This window comes from Excalfactoria chinensis, chromosome 1 (genome assembly GCF_039878825.1).
Source record: "Excalfactoria chinensis isolate bCotChi1 chromosome 1, bCotChi1.hap2, whole genome shotgun sequence".
NCBI classification, from domain to species: Eukaryota; Metazoa; Chordata; class Aves; order Galliformes; family Phasianidae; genus Excalfactoria; species Excalfactoria chinensis.
This window is the reverse complement of record NC_092825.1, coordinates 165,843,941-165,869,060: the sequence shown is the minus strand read 5'-3', so window position 1 is coordinate 165,869,060 and position 25,120 is coordinate 165,843,941. Positions and strand designations below refer to the sequence as shown.

General features: G+C 40.1%; 1 protein-coding gene across 1 annotated transcript; it reads right to left on the bottom strand.

Moving 5' to 3' along the window:
* Positions 1–385: 385 nt before the first annotated feature.
* Positions 386–24,613, bottom strand: MTMR6 (myotubularin related protein 6). Its single transcript, XM_072326486.1, has 14 exons — positions 24,512–24,613; positions 21,512–21,628; positions 19,384–19,546; positions 18,044–18,201; positions 17,177–17,305; positions 16,016–16,150; positions 14,675–14,807; positions 9,802–9,911; positions 8,622–8,747; positions 7,326–7,375; positions 6,605–6,805; positions 5,803–5,937; positions 5,598–5,724; positions 386–2,767 (listed from the first exon to the last, which is right to left on the bottom strand). Exons 1-14 carry the CDS (start codon positions 24,533–24,535, stop codon positions 2,507–2,509), a joined length of 1,869 nt encoding a protein of 622 aa, XP_072182587.1. The 5' UTR covers positions 24,536–24,613; the 3' UTR covers positions 386–2,506.
* Between the last annotated feature and the right edge of the window lie 507 nt (positions 24,614–25,120).

The following is a 25,120-nucleotide window of genomic DNA, read 5'->3' as shown; positions in this document are numbered from 1 at the left end:
GCCCCTCTGCAGGACCTTCTCACTGCTGACCCTGGGGGTTGAACTGGCATAGCTGTCGAAAGCTGCTCTACCCAACCACCTTATGTAACTATCACATACTGCTGCAGCAAGATACATTTGTTGTTGGGCTTTTTTTGTTTGTTTTTAAATGAAGAAACAGGTTTTGTGCGTTTTAAGGCTAACTTAACATCTACCATCTTGAGTTTTAATATGAAACAAAAAGGCATCCCAACTCTGTTCTGTAAGTGACCTCTTCCAATGGAAAAGGCCTGAAGACTGAAATAAGATCCCTTTAAACAGAACTGAAAGTAGATCTTAATAAAGGCCTTCTATACAGGGGTATATTCGGATGGTTCTTAAAGTAAAAACCACACACACCAGTATCTGCAAAAAAGCTTAATATAATCTTTTGAGTCCATAAAGTCTAAACAATAAATATGAAAAAATGTACATGGCACATCAGAGCAGCTAAATATTAAACAGTTACAAATTGATAACATTGCCTATATTGTCAGTGATGTTTGTTCCACTTGTGTGACACAACACGAGCTTAACATACAGGATGTTTCTCAAAGGAAAACCGGAGAGAATCGAGTTGCTGCAGGAGGTGAAGGGCAGACAACAACTAACAAGGCACAGAAACCTCTCGCTGTAACCCCGTAAGGCACCACCGCGCAAATGTGGAAATCAAAACCCGCAGTGAAAACAAAACACCAGAACATGGATAATGTAGTTTAAATGCGGCCATCTCGCGGAGAATAAAAAGACTTATGAACCTTTATTTACATTGATAGACGTTTAGAAAATAAAATAGAGAAACAGTGACTTATGCTCACCAAATACAGAGCTTAGAGTTCAATTTCACCCATACTTCACAAGTGCAATTCAATTGCCACCTATACCAGCCCTATTAACAGAGTCCTGCATCTAATCTGGTGCCAAGGGGACAACTGCCAATTATCTCCTGTAATTTTAATAAAAGAGACTTCAGGGATTATGATGAGAATAAACCCAGTCTCACATGTCACTAAAAAGGATTTAAATCCAAAAGATAAACAACCAGCAGGATTAATCCAGGGATCTTAGTGCCCGAAGCATCCTTCTGTACATCCACTACAGATCTGGGCACTGACGTTGTACTTCTCTGTTCAGTTACCTGCTCAGAAAACCAGTCACGAGATAGAGAAACTGACAGAAACCTCCTCCCTTACCAAAAGGCCCCAGACAGAGTTAAGTTTACATACAGTAGATTTTCCTTTAATTTTCTTTTTCCTCTTACGTGTCAGGAAGTCTACTATATTCTGCTAGATGAAGTTTGCCTAACTATGTATCTCCAGACTCTACTGAAGTTCCTGTGCATTTTTAAGCTTGGGCAGGTTTCCACAAGGTAAGAGGGAGCCTAATCACTAAAGTTTTCTCTTAAAGAAAGTTTAGAACGAGGCACTCAGTTTCTCATGAGCTTCAGACACACAAATAGCAGCTTTTTTGTACTTGGGAGCAATGTTAATTGACTACACTTCCAAGATCTCCGCTTCCATCTCAGAACTTGGACAACTGCACTGCGCGCAGTTAAACAACCCGAATAGTCCAGTTCCATTCAGATACTGGCCAAGTTTTTTCCTGACGTGTTTTACTCTTTCTTCTACATTTAAGTACTTGCCTTAAATCAAAACATTCAAGATCAAATACATGACCTGTAGCTTCAATTATGCTCAACCTACTGAGCTGCAAGAGAATGATATCAGGCCAATCTATGTTTTAAACAATAGAGGAGCTGAAAGAAAGAACAATCTTCAGTAGTAAGTAAACATTCATAAAGCAATTTGCTGAAAGGCTACGCCAGCTTAGGCATGCTTCATTCCCTATGTCCAATCCTGTTTCCAAGACAGAACACTTAGAGCAAATACAGCATACACAGAGTCAGGTTACGGACTGCAGTGGTCACAGACACCGCTATCACTGATCTGACAGGTTTAAGGCCAGCAATTTCCGATTTGAAATCTATTATGCTTTTCCATGGCACTTAATATACTGAATAATAGTAGTGGGTGACATTTAGCAAGAATATACATAATGTTGCCATACGTGATGTACAAACACACACGCTTCAGTTCCCAGAATAGAAAGTTCATGTTTTTTTTGCCCACAGAAAATCAATTTGTGACAGTCCACCTGTGTTTTCCTATGCTGGATAAAGTAAGGTTACCATTTTAATTTAGTGCAGTCTGACTTAAGTCCAAAGACGTACCAACCATACCACTCCTCGATTTTTAGTCACTACTTACCAAGTGCATTTTAAAAGAAATAGAGGCAACTACACTTTTTTTATATATATATGCATACAAAGAACAGCAAACACCTGACAACTAGCATGCTGTTCTAGTCTACGTCAACAAAACTTGCCGATATACAAATCATGTTTTGGTCATGCAGCACAGACCCATCCTCAAAAACAATCTGTCTTTTAACTCAGCCAGTCTAAGACAGAGGAGCGCTGTGCCAGATTTCAACAGGTCATCCTGGCCACTCCGTACTCCAAGCTGACAATAGCAGGCTCAGCTTTCGAAAGCTCTTCCATGAATTCACTGTAGCGATTGTCTGCTGTGTTGCTGCCCTCTATAGTTCTTACAGCATCATTCAAAGGGATCAGAGGCTGGTCCTTCTTGAAGCATGGAGGGGTTTTCAGCATCACGGGTGCAGGATGAGCAGACTGCTGATGTTCCTTCAGAAGGACAACATCTGACTGCCCACTCTTCCGCTTTATTTTCTGAAATAGAGAACAGTTACTAACAGTAAGCACCACTGATCCACTGATGACATTCTGGCTTGAATGCAGATGAATGCACTTTTGTTCACCAACTGAACATCTGCAGACCCCTTTATGGACTAGATATGTAACTAGGTAATGGGTAAACCAACATTTTCCTACAGTTTACAATCACAGAATCACAGAATGACCCAGGTTGGAAGGGACCTCAAGGATCATGAAGCTCCAACCCCCCTGCTGGGCCAGGCCACCGAACTTCCACAATTACTAGATCAGGTTGCCCAGGGGCCCGTCCAACCTGGCCTTGAACACCTCCAAGGACGGGGCATCCACAACCTCCCTGGGCAGCCTGTTCCAGGGCCTAACCATTCTCCTAGTAAAGAACTTCCCCCTGACATCCAACCTAAATCTTCCCTCTTTCAACTTATATCCATTTCCCCTTGTCCTTGTCCCCTTGTCAGCCTTTTCAAAGAGTTTACTCCCCTCCTGGGCGTAGGTTCTCTTCAGGTACTGAAAGGCTGCAATGAGGTCACCCTGCAGTCTTCTTTTCTCCAGGCTGAACAAGCCCAGCTCCCTCAGCTTGTTTTCATAAGGGAGGTGCTCCAGTCCCCTGATCATCTTCGTTGCCCTCCTCTGGATCCTTTCCAAAATCTCTATGTCTTTCTTGTACTGAGGGCTCCACACCTGGACACAGTACTCCAGATGGGGCCTCACAAGAGCAGAGTAAAAAGGGAGAATCACTTCCCTGTCCCTGATAGCCACCCCTCTCTTGATGGAGCTCAGGATACCGTTTGCCTTCTGAGCTGCAAGAGTACACTGCTGGCTCATGTTAAGTCTATCGTCCATCAGTACCCCCAGGTCCTTCTCTGCCGAGCTGCTCTCCAGAATCACTCTTCCCAGTCTGTACAGATGCCTGGGGTTCTTCCGGCCCAAGTGCAAAACCTTGCACTTTGCCGTGTTGAACCTCATTAGGTTCACCTGGGCCCACCTTTCAAGTCTGTCAAGGTCAATACAACAGATACTACAAGCACCATATGCTAACAAACAGCAGCTGAGCAGAAGAGAGAAAGCTGCTTGTTAGTTCATAGTGAAGGAGAAATACTTCCAGGCTCGTCCCTTGTCTCATTGCTATTAGGACAGGAATACATCTTGGAGTACAGACAGAGGCCTCAATACTAACAGCAAGCTGGGAGCTTGCAGAAGAAAAGGAGTCTCTCACACAGTGAAAAAGCAGTGTCATAAGCCCTTACATCCTTCCTAAAAACATCCTACAAGACTTGACTAGAGAGCAGATAGAAAAAGACCAGCTCTGAAAACACAGAGCAAGACAAGAGGGAAGATCTAGCTAGGGCGTTTGGGTTTTTTTAAATTCAAACCATCTCACTCATCACTGAGAGTTTGAAATAGTTCTTTTTATCTTCTTGTTGATGCCTTCATGTTCCATTACAACCTACACTGAATCTGGAAGATTTCAGTGTCTTTAACACTAACTTCTTTGAAGACGGAGACAGCGGCAGGAACGTCTATGACAATAAATTCACTCAGGTGAGAAAACGTGAAGTCCACACCTTCAACAAGATTCTAGAAAAATGAAGTCTCCGTTCTGAATTCTCACCTTGCTTATCCTGCTTCATCTTAAATTTTCACTTTCATCCATCGTTTACATAACACATCTAAAATAGATAACTACGGCTTGAAATAAAGTTAATTTTAAGAGACCTGAATTCATTATATTAGGGGAGAAACAGTTACATAAAAACATTCACCCTCAAAAAGCCCACAGTAAGCAGGAGTTCAGTGATACCATTTCTAGCAACCAAAAGAAATACAGACCTTATTTCGTACTGTGCAGCAGAAGACGGCAATAACAAACAGTGCCTTCTGGGACACAAGCACTAAGGAGCAATAAGGTTGACAAGAAACAAAATGCTCACCCCCTTCTGACAACTGGTGATGGTTTGAGAAGAACACTATCTCTATCCAGAAAGATCCTGTTCCCTCAGCTGCAACACTTCAATGAGGGTGAGGAGGGGCAGACCCAGGGTCCACTCCTTCCAGTCACCCAGGTGCGTTGCTTGCACTTGAGCTCCCTGGATTAGCCACACCTTTTCACCTGGTGCTCAACCATTCGTTCAGGCCATGACCTGACAGTTCCACTGCACATACATTAGAAAAGTTGTTGATTTTAAGAGAAATTATTTTGGAGTTTAGCACCTTAACTGGCATATAACAGCATCAGTTATACACCACTCATTAATCCACAGCAGAATCATGTGAGATGTTCTGTTCAGTCCTTCCTGACTGTTTACTGTAGCAGACCAGCAGTCACAGAAACCTGTCTCTGTGTAATGCTTACTTGCAGACAAGAGTAAATCCAATGTATATATCCCATAGTTAAGGTGACTTAAAAGTTCTGTGCCTCTGCATATGAAGCTAAGGAAAGAAGGACAATGATTTGGGCCTCCTGTTTGCATAGCTACAGGTGAAATAAAACGTTTTTGGCCTATTTATTTTAGCACCACAGTTCGCAGCTATGATGAGTGCCTGTCATCTAAGGGAAGTTCCACAGATTTAACCTACACTACACAATCTCTGGTTTCGCTTTGGTAGTAGAAGCAGTTTTACAATTTATTTTGCCTTACCAAAGAACGATATAGTGTATTAAAAAGCATAGAAGCATACAGTGAAAGGTGAATTCAACACTATGTAGAGCAAGTACTGGGACACAGAACAATAACATTCATATAAAAGGTAGCAGCATTAGTACAGACTTCATACATGTATTTGAAGAACACATCACAAGTAAATACATTTACTGTGTAATACTTACAGCTTCCAGTTGTTTAATGTCTTCCTCCAGTTGTTTATTTTGTTCACTCATGCCCATGATAAGATCATACACAGACTGCCTGGGATGCATGCTTCGGTCAAACTGATGGTACATATTCCTCCAAAACCTGCACGCAGCAGATAGTTGTAACTATGTGTAATATAAATAACACTGAAGAAAAGTATGGTATGTAGTTCTAACTTACTTGAAATTGAATGACACAGTATTAGGCTCCAAGAGGGTTAGATTCGGAGAAAAACTTGGATTATACAGAGGATTCTGGTATTTCTTTTGTTCATCTAGAAGGAAAGGCCACAGGGAATATGTCTTCTCTTTTAACCTTAAGGCAACAAGAGATCAAAGCAAGACACTGACTTTAAGTAAAAAGCAGAAGCTATTCAACACAGTAAATCCATCTTTGATTATTCTTTAAGTTAAAAGAAGGAATTAGAAGTATTTTAATTCAAAATTTATAATAGGACTTACTGCTGTCATATGCTAATGTTGAACAAAAATATCAGTTATAGAAGAAATAGTGCTATGCAAGTTTTTCCTTTATATTTATTTCCAATAAATGCCTTTTAAATATTTAAAAGACAGAAATGAGAGGTTGAAAACTTTCCAGAAGTTTTCCAACTGGAAGCACTGAGACATCATATCAGTACTTCCAAGAGTAACAGTAGTCAGTCAGACAGGCAAACAATTCTGAAGTTGCCTGAAAACAGACTAGGGGAAGCAATGAGGTGAAGCTTTCAGCTTCAGAGTACCCATTTTCAGAAAAAAGGAGGGAGAAAGATGCCTCGGCTTCCCCTACAAAAGGTGAGCAAGGGGTTTTCTCCCACAGTTACATACAAAAAAAAGCATTCAGCATGAAAAGCATGAAAAGCACTGCTGTTCTTCAGTGCACTTCAATGTCACGGTCTCTCCTGCCAACTTAGAGCATAACAGAGAAGATTCACAGAAGTTCTTAGTCTGCCAGAACAAGCAGACACAACGCATCTCCTTACTTCAGCTCTTCTCGTTCTTTTTGGCAGTTTCCAAGGAAGTTCCCAAACTGGCACGAGTGGACGTGTTCGTGGATCTGAAGGAGGAAAGCCTCGTTGTACTCAAAGGCTTGTGGGAACTGCTCGGTCAGATTCCACACGCTCTCTAAAAACTGAGTGAACACCGGTGAGATCTCCTTTGGATCACCATCCAACTGACAGCACCTGGAACAGACGCTCTGCTTTAAGTTTGCAACTGAGAACAAGTGCGACTATTTTTATTTTAGCTGAAGCGTGTTCATTTGACACAACTCTTCATTTGGAGATTGAAGACCCTTTGAGAACTGGGACAATTCAACACCCAATGATACGAAGAGCTGTTCTTAACTTGCCCTGATCACACACAACTTCTAAAAAAGTGAGTTATTTCATCATCACAAGTAAAGGTACATGTCAATCCAAGAATCTAAGAGCAAGGCAATAGTGACTAGTGCCTGCAATCAAACAGCTACTCCGTAGGTATTTAATTAAATGCAATACATGAAGTGCAGTGTCTACTGAAAATTGCTTACTCGATACACGTTTTCCAGCAACAATACAGTAGTTTAACATGCACAAGCAGTTTTCTCCTTTTTTTCTTTAATACAGATGCTCAAGTATTAAAGCAAAATACTGTCACTCTTTTTTGTAATATTTGTTACTCGGTTCATTGTATACGTTTCTCTACATTGGAAGAGCAAATTACCTGTCAGAGAACTTGTGCCCGAAAGAAATCCAGTCTTTCTCTATCAAGACCTATAGGGTAAAAAAATAAACACAATAAACATCTAGTGCAAAATGTTACCAAGTCTTGCATCTAGAATTAACCTCACAGGTTATCGGCATACCGTATTTGAAATCTGACTCAGTTTAACTACAGTAGGAGCAATTGTGCATCATTTTGTAGTACCTTCATTCCCTGGAAGATTTTTTCTTTCCTACATGAGATGTGCAAGTCATATTCCTAAAATCAGTAATAAGAGCTGAACAGGCTGACAATCAGAAACCTGCTGTTAAAACAGACACGCTTTCAGCACATGAATACTGCACGGTGTCACACCTAAATGGAGTCACATAAATGAATTCTCAATTTACACAAAATTAACTGCTGTGTATGGACGGTTCAGTATTGCTCTCCTGCTATTTCACACAATTTCTTCTTAACATTTTATAGCAGTAAAACTGCTCCCATCAACACTAGCTTGTTTTATCACTCCAGTTGTAACATCAAGCACTAAACAGAGCAGAGGACTGATTGCTCACTGCAGAAGGTTTCCCAAAACTTCTAATCAAAAGCGAGGACCAAAGACAAATAAAATAAATGATTAGATGAGGTCTTTAAAGATCACTGACATTCTCACTATCTAAACTAATGAGTAGTTTATCCACCAATTCCTGCTCACTCTAGCTTATGTGGCTTGTGTTATTTGTGGCAGTTAGTCTGTAATGAATACAGGGAATGCAATTTGTATGTTAACTGAAGTGTTTCATGACACCAAACAATGTCAAGGACACAGCTGATCTTCCTACTCTGAAATTTTAAATAACCACACTAAAATCCTTCATTCATGAGGAGGATGAAGGTGCTAAAATATGTTCAGGTCTCTATGCTGCTGTGTGGAGGGGATGTCATTTGGATTTTAGTGATACTGATGAGGGACAAATAATGAAAGCGCGTAGCTGTTAGGATTTAGTCTATCTCATAAGCACTTCAGAATCCTTGTATCCATAGGTAAGCTTTTTGTTATTCTAGATCAAAGAGGCAGTTATTACGTTTCCACACGGTGCCTAAAACGATCTGCTATTTGTATTTGTTTCATAGGTTATTTTAAATGCACAGTGCTTCCACACTGTAAACTATTTCTAACACAAACTCTGCAAATGTGATTTCATATCTGTAATTAGAAAAAACAAGCACCATTTCAGTTACACTGCTCACTTCTACACCAACATTTTACATTCTTTGATTTACAACAATTCAACAATACAACAGCTTCCTTACCATGAACCCCTTGATTGTTCTGTAATAGGAATCCAGCAAGAGAGCTCCAAGAGAACAAACCTGGGACGTCCTGTCCCAGCCATCAGAGCAGTGCACTAACACACTCGCGCTTTCAACTGCTACTGCCTGCAAAACATTTGTTTCCTTAGTGAATGCTCTGTTGTTTGCACTGTTCAGACACAACTTAGCAAATACACATAAAAGCTACATTTATCCCAAACTCATGGCATTGTCTATTTTATTTCACACTGCAAGAAAAATATTATGAGACAAGTTATTAGCTGCTACCAGAAATCTAGGGATATCTGCACTGAACTGCAACAAACGCCCTATTAAAAAAAGGAAATCTACCATCTTCCTCAATAAACAGGAGCTTCTACAGCTGATCCCATTTCTCTTTCCACCCCCTTACAAAACCAGAAAGAACCTCACAATGAACATCAAGAAAGAAGTTCACTATGCATTGCATAGCAGACAGTTCTAAAACAAAGAGTTGAGGACCAGGAAGCAGTCAGTAGCTTCAGCTAAGAATTTAAATCCTGTTACACCAAATAGGTTAGGATTATCCGATCTTTAGGAGAAGCACCCACGTTTAATTAAGGTATCTTTTCCTACTTCACATAGGAATAAGGAGCCTGTTGTTTTGTTTTTCATCCCTTCACATCAAGCCTTCCATGTCAGAGGTGCCTGGCAAAGACAACTGAGTGTGTTTAGCTTGGAGAAAGCATTGGGGAGACCTCATTGTACCCTTCCAATTCTTGAAGGGAGCACATAAACAGGAGGGGTAATGACTGTTTACAAGGGTGGATAGTGACAGAACAAGGGGGAATGGTTTTAAACTGAGACAGGGAAGGTTTAGGTTAGATATTAGGAGGAAGTTTTTCACACTGGAACAGGTCACCCAAGGAGGCTGTGGATGCCCCATCCCTGGAGGTATTCAAGGCCAGGCTTAATGTGGCTCTGGGCAGCCTGGTCTGGTGGTTGGTGACTCTGCATATAGCAAGGGGTTAAAACTGAATGATTTTTGAGGTCCTTTTCAACCCAGGACATTCACAGAAAAAAGCTATTTCAAGCCATTCCCTCTCTTTGAAGAAAAGAAATTGTATTTGCAGAGCTTTACATTTTACACAATATTACAGCATGTCAACCCGCCCTCAAACAAAAGCGGCATAAAAAGTACCTTGACTAGGAAGACAGCAGCATCCAACACAGCTTTGATATGACGCAGCCATCCAGAATTCTCCAAACCAGACAAGAAGTCGTTGACAGACAAACCCTTTGTGCCACTGACTGAAAGAAAACAAGAGATGAGAAAGCCGTAAGCAGTTGCAGCTCATCCTGCAATGGAAATAGTGCATCCAGCAGTACAGAATTATTTTTCTGTGTTCTAAGCTGATTTGACATCTCTTTTAGGAAACCACCACACTCAAATGATTAAGAGAAAGGCAGTACAAAGTATGTTTTTAATCCAAAACTCTTCTCCACAGATCTATGAGCAGTGACAAATGATGAGACTAAGATCTTCACATAGATCTGATACACCATCCAAAGTAAATACATTGGTTACCCCCAACAGGGAGCTATAACCATTATCCCATCAAGAAAAGGGACACAAACGCCAAAGAGCATCCCAGAAATACTTACAGATTATTACTAGTACTAACAAAGTAGCTGCAGCCAAAAAACCAAATACAGTCTCAAGCAGTCAGAATGTGCTTCATCACCCTCTCAGCTCTGCCAAGAACAAAGTGAGTGCAATACAAGGAGAAGGTGATGAATTAAAAACCATGCAGATATTGTCTGCCTTCAGAACTTACGTACTACAGAACTGAATGGTGTTCACCATTCTCCCACAGTGCACTTTGATCCCATAACAGTATGACCAACGGAGGGAGAAGCGAAGAACTCAAATTAAAGTCAAGCTGCTACAGTATAGCAGCAAGAGGTGCAGAGGTAGATCAGACATTTTCTCACAGGGATGCTACCAGTTCAGAAATGAGATAGATGACGCAGCCCTTGAAGGACTAAGGGAGGAAATGAGTCAGCAGGGAAAGTCAAGGACAAAATTCACCAAGTCATTCTGTGATGCAGTTCCATACTCACACAAGCACCCTGATGTAACAAATACTAACATCTCAAGAAAAACAAACCAAACAAAAAACCCAACCAACAATAGAACTGCCTTTTGAAGCTTTTATGCACCTACATTATGTGCTTTTTAGCTTTCAGTTACAGAAGTTTTGGTATACTCCCTGTAGCTCAGGAGGACTCATAATGCTAGCTGCTGCTGAATGTTATAACGAAGACAAGTTTCCACATAATAATACATTTCCAAGTAATGCATCGCCTTTCCTAAAGCCCATAGAAAAGAGCTAGCAAAGCAAAGTACAATGAAATAACAGAACACCAACATACTCCTGGATACAAGACCTAATTTTAAAGGGTAGCCTGTAGTTATCAGTAAAATCAGCAAAAATCACACCAGTTTTCTTTGAAAAAAATAAAGTAGTTTAATTAGGCAGAAGTTGTTTCTTAAAGATCCTCCACATGACAGTGGAAGAATCTGAGGACTATCAGATACTTTCAAGTTGCTGACACTAACAGTCAGTGAAAAACTCTCTACCCGTGTTTCTATACACCTGTTAAACCACAACAGCACATAAGTAGGTCCACCACTCCAGGATCAAGTAAAAACGTCCCCCCCCCCCAAAGTCTGGATAGCCAAGCATTTGCAGGGAACAGACCAGACAGAGAAGGCAATACCTACAGGCAGTATTCATGACTTTACACCCCTACATTCTGCAGCTTAAGGCTTAAAGCCTAAGCTGTTAGTGACAAAATAAACAGGTCCCCAGCCCTCAATTTGCTTTCACCCAGATATTTCTGTCAAAACCAGCTTTTGATCAGCATTCTCAGCTTGGAAGAAATACTTTGTCTGGTATCTTCTGTTTCCCAACTTCTATCATTTCATAACTCAAGGCAAAAATAAAAAAAAACACATGCAAAGAACCAATAATTAATTTCCTATTTTTGTGTTTTAACACAGACATTTTATACTAGTAAGGGTGAATTAAATAAACTGCATTAACACCTTTGTGCTAAACAATCATTTCCACTCCTTTAAGTTTCCCAAGAGTAAAAGACTGTTGTTGGCACCATTAAGTAGTTAAGCTACTTCACAATAACAATTCTTTAAGATAATTTTGGCTATAGGGATCCCATCATAAGGACATGCCCTGCACACACATGGGCCCAAAGGACTATGTTGTTCCATTACACATTTGTCCATTCGTTCAGGCTGCAGTGGCATCACAAGGCTATTATTTTCCCTCCAAACATACACTGCTGAACTGATAACACAAAAAAACTTAATACCTTTTTGCTTATCTGAATTCAGAATTCTCAGACATGTAATAGCATATTCTCAAATGAATATACAAAGGTCAGCCTTTTGTTTAACAGAACAGCACAGATACAATAGTCTATGTAAAGAATCTTTGATGAGTATTGTAGAGGTGGACAGTCTGTCCATCAGGAGAGCAGTCATCACATTCACAATTAAGATGACTATTTTAGAGAAGCTTTGTTCCACAGTATACAAGACCTTTAAAACAGCAGCTGAATCAGAAGAACAGACTGAAAAGTCCCCTGACATGCTCCATTAGAGAATGATGTCGCCAAAGATCCTGTCTTATTTTTGCTTGCAAATGGAATACGCCTTCTCAACCCTTTCATTAGATTATGAAGGAAGTCAGGCAGACAAAGAGCTTAGGATCAGAAACATGCTGAAGGAAGAACAGTTGTTTGTTATAAATAAAACCGAGTACAGTCCCAGTTAGGAAGACTTGAAAGAATAGGGTCACTGGTATCACACTGCTGATTAGAGAACATTCAGTTCTGCATATCTAGAAGAAAACCCAAACACAGAAGTTAAACAGTACTTTCCTCATTCAAAGTTATGAAGCTTTCTCACAGCTTTTCCTTCCTGATCACTTTACTAACACCCTATTTCTGCAGAGATCTATGAGGTTACTTACTGTTTGCCTCTCTAAGTTTTCAAAGTCCTTCCTGCCACTAAAGAAGCATATTTCATATTTTCCCTGGAAGATATAATTCCATTCCCCTCTTCTCTTCCCTTTCCAGTATCCCAAGAGGTAACCAGTAACAGCATCTTCACAGTAAGAACAGCATTTTAAAGCATAGAGGAAATAGAGGACAGCCACTCTGTCACCTTAAACAGCTTCAGGTTTTAAACTTCCCTGTCAAAAGAAGTAAGCTGCTAAAAGACATTCCTGAAAGTCAACAAGACTTAGATGAAAAGATTCACAGCACAATTCAGATTAATACTCTGGCTAGGAACTTGGTACAAACACCAGCAACAAAAACCTGCCAGGAAAAGTTTTGCCTCTAATACTCCTATGTAAAAAGTAGAGTTTAATGTATTCGGAGCAATAACAGCAATTAAACAATCCAAGAGATCATAGGTTTCCAATCATTTGTCTTACTGCTGCTATGTAGGGCTTTCTAAAATCTAAAGACACACAATTTAACAATCCTAACCTTTAGATCCAGTGTATCTCAAAGAAAGTCTGAAGGGACAATGATAGCAATGTTCAAAAGTGAAGTGATTTAGCAAGCAAGCTCTTACTGCAAGGTCTGTTTGGCGACAAATACAAATGGAGGAAGCTGTGATGACAAACTGGAAAACATCTACTCACTGACCAGCTGAACAGAGACGGAACAACTGCTTCCATTTACCCCAAAACCTACATTAGAGAACAACTGCAGAACTGTTGAGACATGGTGGTGGCTGTTGTTCAATTTACATAAACCAATTCACCGCACAAGTTCAAATGCAAAAGATATGCCATCCTTAAGGAAATGTATTATTAAAGAAAAATATACTGTAAGGATCTGTTGGTAGGATGCTACATCAAGTGGAAACAGAGTCTAAAACTAGTGTGAGGCACACACTCGTGTATCGCTTCATTATGCAGTAGCAGTAACTTAAAATAAACCAATGTTCATGAGCAAGTTCTCTGAAACTGAAGAGATTTGCGTGAGAAATAAGGATTACTTCATACTTCCAAACAATTGAAGTTCAGTCTCACACCGCTCATCTTTTCTTTCAATAAAGTAGCAGGAGTAACCACAAAAAATACATAACCAAAGCTCAAGTATTATTTCACACAGAATACCTGAGAAACAGCTTAACAGTAGATACAGGTTCAATGACCACACCACTGGCCTATAAAATTTCTTAATCACCACAGCCAGAACATCTTCACTAAGAGACAAGTGTAAGCTTTCCCCATGCCTGGAACCATAAGGATAATTCTAGAAGGCAAGTGCTTATACATACACACTATTAGTCACACTTATAAGTCTCACTTCTGCCACTGTACTCTAATTACAACATTAATATTCCACCAAGTGTCTTAGATTTGTTTTCAGCTGTTTACCTTAGTAAAACATTAAGGAAACTAATTAGAAAAATATCATTAACATAGATTTCTGCCTCACTGCTTTCACCATACTGTGAACTGGGTCACTTGGTTCCCCCCCTCCCCTCTTCTACCAAACATTCTGCAAGATGTATCTACAAGCACAGGAGTGGTTTGCCAAGACAAAGAATTCAAGTTTTGGCTCAAGTTCTGCACAAGTCAGTGCCCCTTGAACAATTAGTGTTCTATAAACAAAGATGCACGTATATACACAAACTATTTTATTATATATATATATATTCACATGCCTGTATGGATATACACATGTATACTTGGACAAGAGAGGTCTTTCCCATAAGCCTGACATAGCAATTAAGTTCACTCAACGTAGGTGCCACTCATTTCTTTCTTCAAAACGAAACCACTGGGTTTACAGTTTAACAGTAAGGTTTAAGGTAGTTCACTACCAGAATGGAACACAGTCAGTTGGTGCTAAACGTGAAGCTTGGATAAAATGCTGAAATCTCAATACAGTTTAAACTGTCATTATGTTTGTCAGAATACTTACTTTATTTTCATAAGCACTACTATATTACAGTTAGAACATACCTTCCAGAAGTTTTTGTAAGCTGGATCTCATTACATGAATATTTTCAATTCCAACAAACTGGAACCTAATGTTAGAGTAGTTGTCTTCGTTTTCATAGCCCTTCCCAGCAGCTCTGTTTGCCATTGCATTGAGCTAAGAACAACAACATCGAAATACTGAAAATCAGCACTCAAATTGTCAAATTAGGAACTAAAATCATGCGGTTTCAGTGGAATAAACTGGGCAAAAAACACACAAGAGCACATACTATGAATCATGTCTAGAAAACTAACTACTTGTTAAACATTCAACTGTAAGAAAGGCGTAGCACACAGAAAGTAAAGTCTACATTCAAAGCTGACACATCTGAACAACACATTTGTGATTTTCCTGTTCTCTCCTCTGTGTCCCCCCAGCAATAAGCCCCCCAGAAATGTCATTCCTAGCTGTTAAAACAGCTTGGATCCCATTCTGACTACTCATTTCTAACATGAGTTTTAAGTATATTTTAAATGCACCTCCCTAAAAAAATTAAGTAACTAACGTACTTGGAATTATAGAATCATACAAAGGCTGCTCTAAAAATAATGCCTCCTATTTTATTATGTTAGCCCATGATTATCAGGGGCAGATGGTGGTGGTGTGGCAGTAGAGGCTGAACATTCCCACCAATATTCTGTTATATTTTATTGCTTTGTCACAGATGGCAGCAGAGGGGCAAGTTGACAAAACGGTGCCTGACATGGAAGTGCATATGAAGCAAAAGTGTGTTACTGAATTTCCCTACACAGGAAAAATAAAAATAGAAAAGCATTCACTGACATTCATTGACCTTTGCTGAACGATTCTGGAGACCAAATAGTGGGATGTGAGTACAGTGAGGTGGAGGGTGGCACATTTCAGCAGTGGTAACAGTGCGAGAAGCAAGACATTCCGGACAGCCATGCAGACTTATTTTAAAGAGTGCAGTGCACAGGCTCCTGTTTATCACTGGCAAAAATGCATAGTTAATGGTGGTGCCTACATTAAAAAGCACTGTTTTGTAGCGGAGTGCTACTGTTCTCTTTCTATCTGTTGTGGCTTCGATGAAAATAAATAGGAAGCATTACTTTTGGAGCAACCTACATAGAATCATTCCACTTGGAGAAGACCTTCAAGCTCGAGTCCAACCATAATTTGATCATGTACATGCATTTCGACTTAAGAAAGCAAGTGCTTAATCACTTGAATATTGATACTTATCTTTATCTTTAAGGAATAGCCAATATAGTCATACTTAATGTGTAACTTGGAGAGATTAAGAGTTATCTCAGTATTCTTCTAACATGCAGGAAGAGAGGTTAGTCTGTAGACCTACATACCTTTGGCCTGGTGTCCATAACATACATGAAATGATTTGAAGGATTTGCTTTACTGATTGCTTGCAACATGTGCTCATCTTCCAGGCACCTGGCACTGAAGCCTGAGAGAGGTTGGCTGCATCTGCAAATTGCAGCCTACAATAGAAAACAAATAACAAGTTAACATCAGTTCAATACCAGTATTTAAAAACACATCCCGTAAGTTTAAGGAGACTAAACAATCTAAATAATTTTATTTGACAGACAACCACACTGATAGCTATTTAAACCTGCAGATTTTAAAACACATAAAGCCAACAATTTAAACCTAAAGTTTTATCAAAGCATTGTTTTCAAGCTTATCCATGGGGGCAAGGTACCAGTTTACATAATGAACTTTAACTGCAAAAATTCAAAAAGTAGAGGCTAAAAAAATTAGAAAGAAGCACTTTGGTACCTTAATAAAGCAAATTTCTCTCGATATGAAAAATTACAGCTAGTTTTACTGCTTCGTGTATGGTTTTATTGTTGCAAGTAGATGGTACTGCCTGATGTAGTTTTTACCACGTCCCTTTTGACAATCTATTACCCTTGTATTACCCTTGTGAGGCACATTTTCCAATTAGTAATCACCTTCAGATGTATCCACTAACTCAATATTTATTGTCCAAAAATTCTTCAGCTCACCAAGGTGACAATCCTGCTCTCCCTTCAAAGATACACTTATCTAGAGGCAGGCAGAAGTTGCTGCATACCACTGCCTACTCAACCTTGTAAAAATCTTACTTTTCACTCCCCAGCTCACTTTTCTCTTTGCAAATTACTCCTTACTGGATAAATTATATTATTTGGAAGATTTTCTTCCCCCTTGCCCATTTTGGCATAACAAACTTTACTCTCAATGTATCAAGAACTTGACAAAAATCTATCCTTCAGTTGGTCTTATGTTCAGTTTCTGAAAGCTTTAATAGATTCACGTGATTACTGAAGGATTTCTGTTAAACTGGCTTAGCTTAATTAATCATCTTGTTAGAAACTACTAATGTTGACCCCACTTAAGGTTATCGTGAGTTACACTGTTCTAATTCAAGTCAGAGTACTTACTTGCTTTCTTACCCTGAACTATCAGCAAGTGTTGAGAAATACTTTTCAGACCACCTACATTAAGAAAACAGACCATACCTTTTTATCTTTATGATAATAGGACAACACTGGGAATCTTCCTTTGCTTCGGAACTTGGAGCTACCAACAATTATGGGTTTGCTTGCAGTTCTGGGAACATAAAGTTCTCTAGGATAAGTTTCACAGATCTGAAAGATACAGATACATTTAAAACATATTATATATATATATCTGTGCACAATGCACAGATCTGTAACTAGCAACAAAATCCTACACTAGTTTTGTTGCACCCAGCTTTGAGAGCAGTTAAAAGAAAACTCCAACATAGTTCTCTATATACACGCAAGTATCTCTGAAGAGAAAATATAGACAAAAATGTATAAATTAAGGTCAAACTGAGAACCAATCACTGCTAAAATAGACTGCTATATCAGCATTCACCTTAAGAATTCAATTTTTTGGTAGAACTGTTAAGAATGTGTTCCAAATAAGATATCAAAGCCATTCCCATCATTTTGCAGACAAAATCTATTCTGGGAAGCAGCTGTAGCACCAGAGCCATCATCTACCACATCCAGCACTGCAGATCCTAAAGTAGAATCCCTCTCAGAGGAGAGCAAAAGTGCAGAGCACCTGAATCACTGAGGCTGGGCTTCAAACAATTAAGTCTACTCAAAGTATTCCAAAGAACATATGCATCCATGCACACATACTCTGAGTGAGCCCTTTTAAAATCAACTTGAGTTAGACAGTTGTGAGACTGATGACTGATTAAGGAGTTAACTCTTTCCACCCCAGGAAGTTCTTTGCTTGCGCCGCACGCCAAGTGAATTCATAGTATTAGAGTGCCTTCTGTTGAACCACAGCCAGAGAATAAAGCAATAAACAGCCACAGAGCAGAATATTTTCTCCACTACAACCCTTACCTTATAATCACGATTTGCATCGGATAACTGCCAGTAATCATTTGGCACTCCCATTCTCTTATATTCTTCTGCTAGATCAATAAGCTGCCAGCCTTTGACTTGCTCAGATTCATTTTGCTTTGGATTATAGGAGAAGGCATACAGCTCTTCATATTTTGCTAAAAGGTGAGGAAAAAATAAGATTGTGTAACGAGCTGTCCCCAAAAATGGAAGGGTAAAAAAAGGTAGCACAGTTGACAAAGCTTGAGTTGAAGAAGAATCAAAGAATGATCTGGGTTGGAAGAGACCTAAAAGCCCATTCAGTTCTAACCACCCTGACACAGGCAGGAACACCTCCTGCTCAACCACGCTGCCCAGGGCTACCAACCAACACCTTCAGAGCCTCTCTAGGCAGCCTGTGCCAGTGCCTCAGCATCTTCATAATGAAGAATTTCACCCTAATTTCTAGCTTGCATTTCCTCTCTTTTAGTTTAAAACCATTAAATTTCAGGCTTCATGCTTCCTAGACATTAAAGTAAATAGATATTTGGCACTTCTAAAACATTTGTTCTGCAACTTCTGTACAGTTAACAGACAATCCCAGTTAAAGGTGGGTTATACAAACCCTCCTGAAAGAACAGGTTTTGTTCCAGTAGGGACATTTGTGAAGTCATTAGGACAAAGCAAAAGTCACAGAATGAAGACTAATAAAATAGCCTATTATTAGAAAAATCTTCACAAAAACTAGAAAAGCAGAGGTGAAAAACAAACACAAATCTACCGTTCATTAAAAACAAAGTTTAAGCTTTCTTTACACTGAAAAAGCTTTCAAAATATTTCCTAACATATTTCTAATGCACCACTCATGTTACATATGACAGAATTTATACTGTTCTAAATATGTAGAAGTTCAAAAAGCCACACTAGGTGACAGGAGTCGCCATTACAACTAAATTGACTGTGTTATTTTAGCATCAAAACTTCAGCTTTTCTTTTTTTTCAGTTGTATTACAACAGTAACATTAGTACTTGTCCAGTAGCATTCAACATATGAACACATCAGTTTAAACAGACTATGTGTATATATATTCATAATTAATGATAACACTTGAAATGCAGAATCTACAGGACTGTTGCCTTCTCTTGGGCACCAGCGAGCTACAAACACCAGACAACACAACAGTTTCTAAGTTTGTGTACAGATTAATACTTCATTAATAACATTTTTTTTACATATCAAACTTTCTTAATGCACATTTCTCAAAAAAACAATCCACACAAAATCCCAAAGATGGAATTTTTCTCACCAACTTATTAGCCAGGCATAAATCACAGAGTTTTCTGCAGTTAGAAAGTCTCACCTGTTCTTGACAGCTGCAGTAAGGAGTTATAGATGTCATGACAATCTCTCTCTCTGGGAACAACAAAGTGGACTATTCTGAAGTTCTTACACTGGATTACGAGGGGGCAGCCAGAAGTAGTCAAGGGAAGCTTTTCCACTGCAGCAATGTGATGATGTAATATCTAGGGCATATAAGAACTCACAGTGTTAAGCATGCTGGTGAAAAATGAGAACAGTACACTATATTCAATATCAGAGATAGGAGAGATTAAACTCGGCTGAATATGGGTATTTATTAGATTTGTCAATCTTACATTTATAAAAAATATATATTTAGAAGAATAAAGCCAATTCTGGCATCCTTCCCTCATATTCTGTAATGTCACCTTACATTAAAACACAAAAACAAAACAAAGACATAACACATATCCTTCTAAATGCAGAAATCAAGAACTAGAACTCCACGGGGGTAATTTCTATAGCCCTGGCTAACTGAACCCTACCTATTTGGACCCTACCTAATTGGATACAAGATGTTTAATCTCTTTTGTATATTATTGTTTTTCTTTAATAGGTCTAAAGGAACATGCTTCCTTGTGCTTCACAGAACTGTGAAGTAAATGAGAGAAAGTAACAGCATATGGAAGACAGTGAAAATTTTAGGATTATTTAGCATTGTTTGCCTGTCAGTGCAGTTAAAATTTAATATTTTGTGCATCAGTCACATACTTACATCAGCTTTCTAACATTCAAGCCAAGAGTACAACTTCAAATCACTCACAGAGATAACAGAAACCTCTCCTGTACTATACAGTACAATATACAGTACTCCTGTACTATTATCCACTGTGTTTTTGTAGACATGACAGTCTTAACTAAGTGACTTTCAACTACTTTTGCAAAAGACTGTCACAGGAATGTGTATCTGTGCTAAATCCACAGAACGTTTGGGAAACGCATGAGAAAGTAACAACTGCTCAGTCCTGGGAAGAAAGCCACAGATACATTACCTCATCTGAACAAGATGTTCTCAACAGCATTTCAATTACTTCACCAAAGCAATCATCTCCTCCTCATAAATATTGATCAGAATTAGTTATCTGAAAACTCTGCTGCCAATTATGCATTTATAAAGAGAGACCTTATTATGATTATACTTGATAGTTGCATTATCATCGCATAAATGCAATATTCCAGGTACAGGTTTAATATCCCTGAAGTAAGACCTTTAAAGCGGTGCACAAGCAGACACAAACAAGGCTTCTGAAGCTCTCCCCATCATCTCCTTGCACATCAAAGGATAACAATTAATAGCAACACCATACAAAATTGTACACTGTATCCAAGAACATATCACTGAAAAAGTTTTTTGTTTCTTGAAAACACCAGATAATCGGGCCATGTGCCTAAGTGTTAGAAATTCAACCTGCAGAAAAAATTGCAAAGCATGCCCGGGGAAATGAGGTTTTGTCCTGGAGAAACACAGACTGGAGGGCAATGAACTCGGGTAGCTGTGCTACAGTGGAAGCCAGAACTTGATGCACACATGTGCCACCAGGGAACTGGGAAGAGGAACTATTGGGAATTATTGTACTTTGCCTGTACAGTGATGGTCACAGTCATCAAGGAGCTGCAGTCCCCTCAGAATTCTTTCATTCTAAAGATGAACAACCCTCTGAAAAAGTGCACAGGATCACCAAAACTAACGCATTGGATTTTGCTGTCTCACTTAACCCAGGCAGGATCTGGTATGATAAAGGTAATACAGAAGCTTTAAACCTAAAGCTCAAGTTACCTACAATCTCCCACATCACCTGTGAACTTTGGTGCAAGTCAGATGTTAAAAAAAAATAACCACCACCACCACATTGCACATTTGGTCAGGAATACAAGCGAAGGTTATAGAGAAGAAACAACAGCAACTTTGGAACACAGAAATTGTTTTCAACATCATATGATTTCAGCTGCAAAAGCGTCATGCAAGTGTACAATCTGAGTTATTAAGTTACTAAGATATCATGAACAAGGAGAGTGTAGGGAATAATTAAACTTAGATGAATGTTTCGGTAAACAGAGTCAACGTTCAGGAAGAACAAATACACCCAAAAAGCCCACACTGCTGAGCCACGGGCACTTGTTATCCTTACCCAAGTCTCTCTCTGGTTTGCATCTATGAATAGCAGATGAGTTGCTGTAAGGTACAGAGTTCCTGTCAGAGACTTATTGCTGGTGCTGAACCTATCCAGTAATTTCACGTGTTCTACCTGGAAGAAAAATGTGGCAGAAAGCAGAACTTAATACTTAGCTGCTATGGTTATTATGGTTATTTATTTATGGTTATTCACATAGACTGCTGTATTTTATGGGAGCAGACTCACATATTAACCATTTTCTGTTGTTCACATATTATCAGTACTTCATGAACAGCTCATCTCAGATATACACTTATTCTCCAAACAGCTGGCTGTACCCTCATCACAGCTATAAAAATAATGCTCTCCTGACTACTACTGTTTATATCTTAAGAGGTTTTAATTACAACAACTTTTCCTCATAGGTAAAATAAGTTGAAATGCAAACATATTAGAAATAGAAAAATATCTCCCAGAAAAGCAGGGACTGTGCTCGAATTTGAAGTGAAGAGACCTCAGGTTTGAAGCTTCCAAGGACACATTTCTTCTGCTGACATTCCATCAGCATTGTTTCAAAGCAAAGCAAACTTCAAATACCCTTCATCTTATCTGGTGCTGGTAACTTTAGTGGTACCCTTTGCTTTGTTTGAGGCAACCACTACATGATTCCAGAAAGGAGTACGGTGAATGGCTTATCTCTATGCATTCCTGTATTTCTTGGCAGCATTGGCTCATTAGCACCAATTTGAAGTCCAACGCTTGATGCTACTGCATTATGCTTGCGACAGAGCTCCAAAGGCTTTCAACCAGCAAGATCAGGGCCCTGATCTAGTAAATGTGAAAGTTTGGTGGCCCTGCCAGGCAGGGGGGTTGGAACTTCATGAGCCTTGAGGTCCTTTTCCAACCCAGGTCGTTCCGTGATTCTGTGATCAGCACCCAGATCCAAGTTGACATCTACAGCGCTGATGGTAGACAGGGCTCAATTTACATGCACAAATTATCTACTAAAAATACAAGCAAATGACTAAAAAAAATAAAAATAAAGTTGCCTGTTCAGTTATTTATTGTAATCTAGGCAAGTCTAAATTTCTTTTTGAAAATTAAAGACATAAAAAACAAGCATCAAGGAGGATGCACGGAATGCAAGCATCAGCTCATGGCCCCTGCTACTACAGTATTCTAGCTTTGGAAGGCAAAAAAAAAGCGGGGGGGAAGAGAGGGGGAAGGAAGTTGCATATATCTGTAACTCAAAATATGTTATGCTGCAATCAGCAATGTACCAGTGCTCAGATACAGAGCACCATGATCAATATATAGAGTGCAATCGTGGAAAATTATTATCAGCAGATCTGCACTGTGCTCCCCAGCAAAATGACAAGTGCACAGAAACTCTTCATACAACAGAACAGTTATTCCTTAGCTATATGAGGACAGCATAAGTACTCCAACTCCTTAAAGCCTTCCAACTCTGATGGCCAATTTCTAGATGTACTTTGCTTACAGATAGATTAAGTGTATTTTAGATCCAGCCTCCATAGATGATATGCTCAGTAAAACCTGACACAGCCAGCTGGGTACTGCTTCAGGGACATGCTTGCCTTTATTTATACATGTATTTTTTAACCATAAAGCACTGAAAAGCCTTTGTTCAGTTTTGAAGAGAATGACTTCATAAAATCCTGAAGACAGCTATGGAGTTTTAGCACATCTGCAAACAAGGTTCACTTAAGGAGGTAGGAGTAATACGCTGGCTGTAACTAGAACTAACAAGCCAGTGATACACATACCACATAATCAGATACCTTGATAACATAACCCAGTTCTCTTGAAAGAGAGCAACCATGCAACTCATTAGGACTGGGAGTTACAGATTAAAGACAAAAAATAAAGAAGTGTTTCAATATAACAAACGAATTAGTACAGAAAGGAAAGCTAAAGTTCTCTCTGATGCCCTGTATTAAAGACACTGAAGAATCACATTATATCAAATAATGAGATAAAAATACACTGTATCATTCAAAGACTTATTAGCACATCAATTAGGAAAAGCATATTAATCTCCCAGCAGTCAGAATGGAGTCCAACTCATGCCTACACATACAGACCTTGTATACAGGCACCTAGTGCACAGGCCAGACTTTAGTAACTATGTCTCCTATAAGGGCAACAATCACAGTTACCACACGCTAGCATACATCTATCTTAAATCACCTTGCTATCCAAGAAACCACCATCTTACACAGAACTAAACAAGCATGACAATTATAATAAAAAAGACAGACTACTTTTAGCCCTAAAACCCATCATTTTAAAGCAGATTGGAGGGGGGGGAGGGGGAAACATGACAATACACAAACTATATCAACTGAAACAACTGTTGGCCCCGTATCCTACAACTTGGATACAGCGCCTATTTCTCTCTTCAACCAGTTACATTGCTCCATAAAGGATTTTCCCAGCACAAGGACGGGATGCAAAGAAGTCAGCGACCTGATCTGCAGTCAGGCTGCCAGGCTACAAACTGCCTGCTTAGTGATTCCCAAGGCACCACAGGGACAAAGGTGGACCTCACAGCAGACTCGGCAGTTCGGGCCGATGAGCAAGACAAGAAAAACAAAACACTACTGAGCTATGACTTGGAAAGAGCTCAGATGTTTACATACGGGTATAATCTACATTTCTTTCTCACGATGAAGAAAACCAACAGGACAAAAACGGAAAGAAACGAAAGGAATAGCCTCATAAAAACGACAGCTCAGCCCGGGGGCCGCCAGCAGGAAGCTGTTACTCTCGCAACGGCCTGACCGAGAGGCCCGGCAGTACGGGCCGCCCTGAAGGCGGTCGGGACGCGGAGGGAGGAGGGTAACGGCTGCGGAGGAGGCACCAACGCCCTCACGCCCGGCGAGGCTGGAACACGATGGGCCCAAGCACACCCCAGCACACCCCACAAGCAACCATCCCAGCTTCAACAGCACCGTCACCCCTCCCGCGGTACCGGTGGGGAGGCCGCTGTACCTTGGTAGTGCGGATGTGCTCCATGACGACCCCGAGCGCACGGCTGAAAACAGCGCGTACTGCCGCCGGGCCGGGCTGGCCGTCACCTACTGCCGCTTCCGGGGCGGGCAGGGGCGGGGCCGGGCGGAGCATGGAATAACGGCCTGCAGCGCCCCCTAGCGGCGGGAGGGTGCGCAGCCCGTCTTCACCATGCGCGTTCAGGAGGTGGTGCCATGTTGAGATGGTGGTGTTGCTGGCGGTGTTGGCCAATGGGTTTGGTATTGCCTTGGTATTGCCTTGTAGCGCTTCACGGAGTCCCCGTGGGAGCTGCGGTTGGTGAAGAAGGGAATGAGCGTGCAGTCCTGGGAGCTGTGGAGCTCAGTGCTGGCTGCAGAACCTCTCCTGGCGGCTGCGATTAGGGAGAGTGTGGGAAAAAGAACAATTCCCTGCTTCCTTGGGCCTCGTGTGGTGCAGAATCAGAATCAGTGGGGTTGGAAAAGAACGGACTACCTGTGCCCTGCTGCACTGCCAGCTCAGTTACAAATGGCGCAGCGTACAGTTTTTATACAGAATGAACTTGTTTTATCGACTCGTCAAACACTGAGTTTTCAAGTGATTGAGTGACGACGC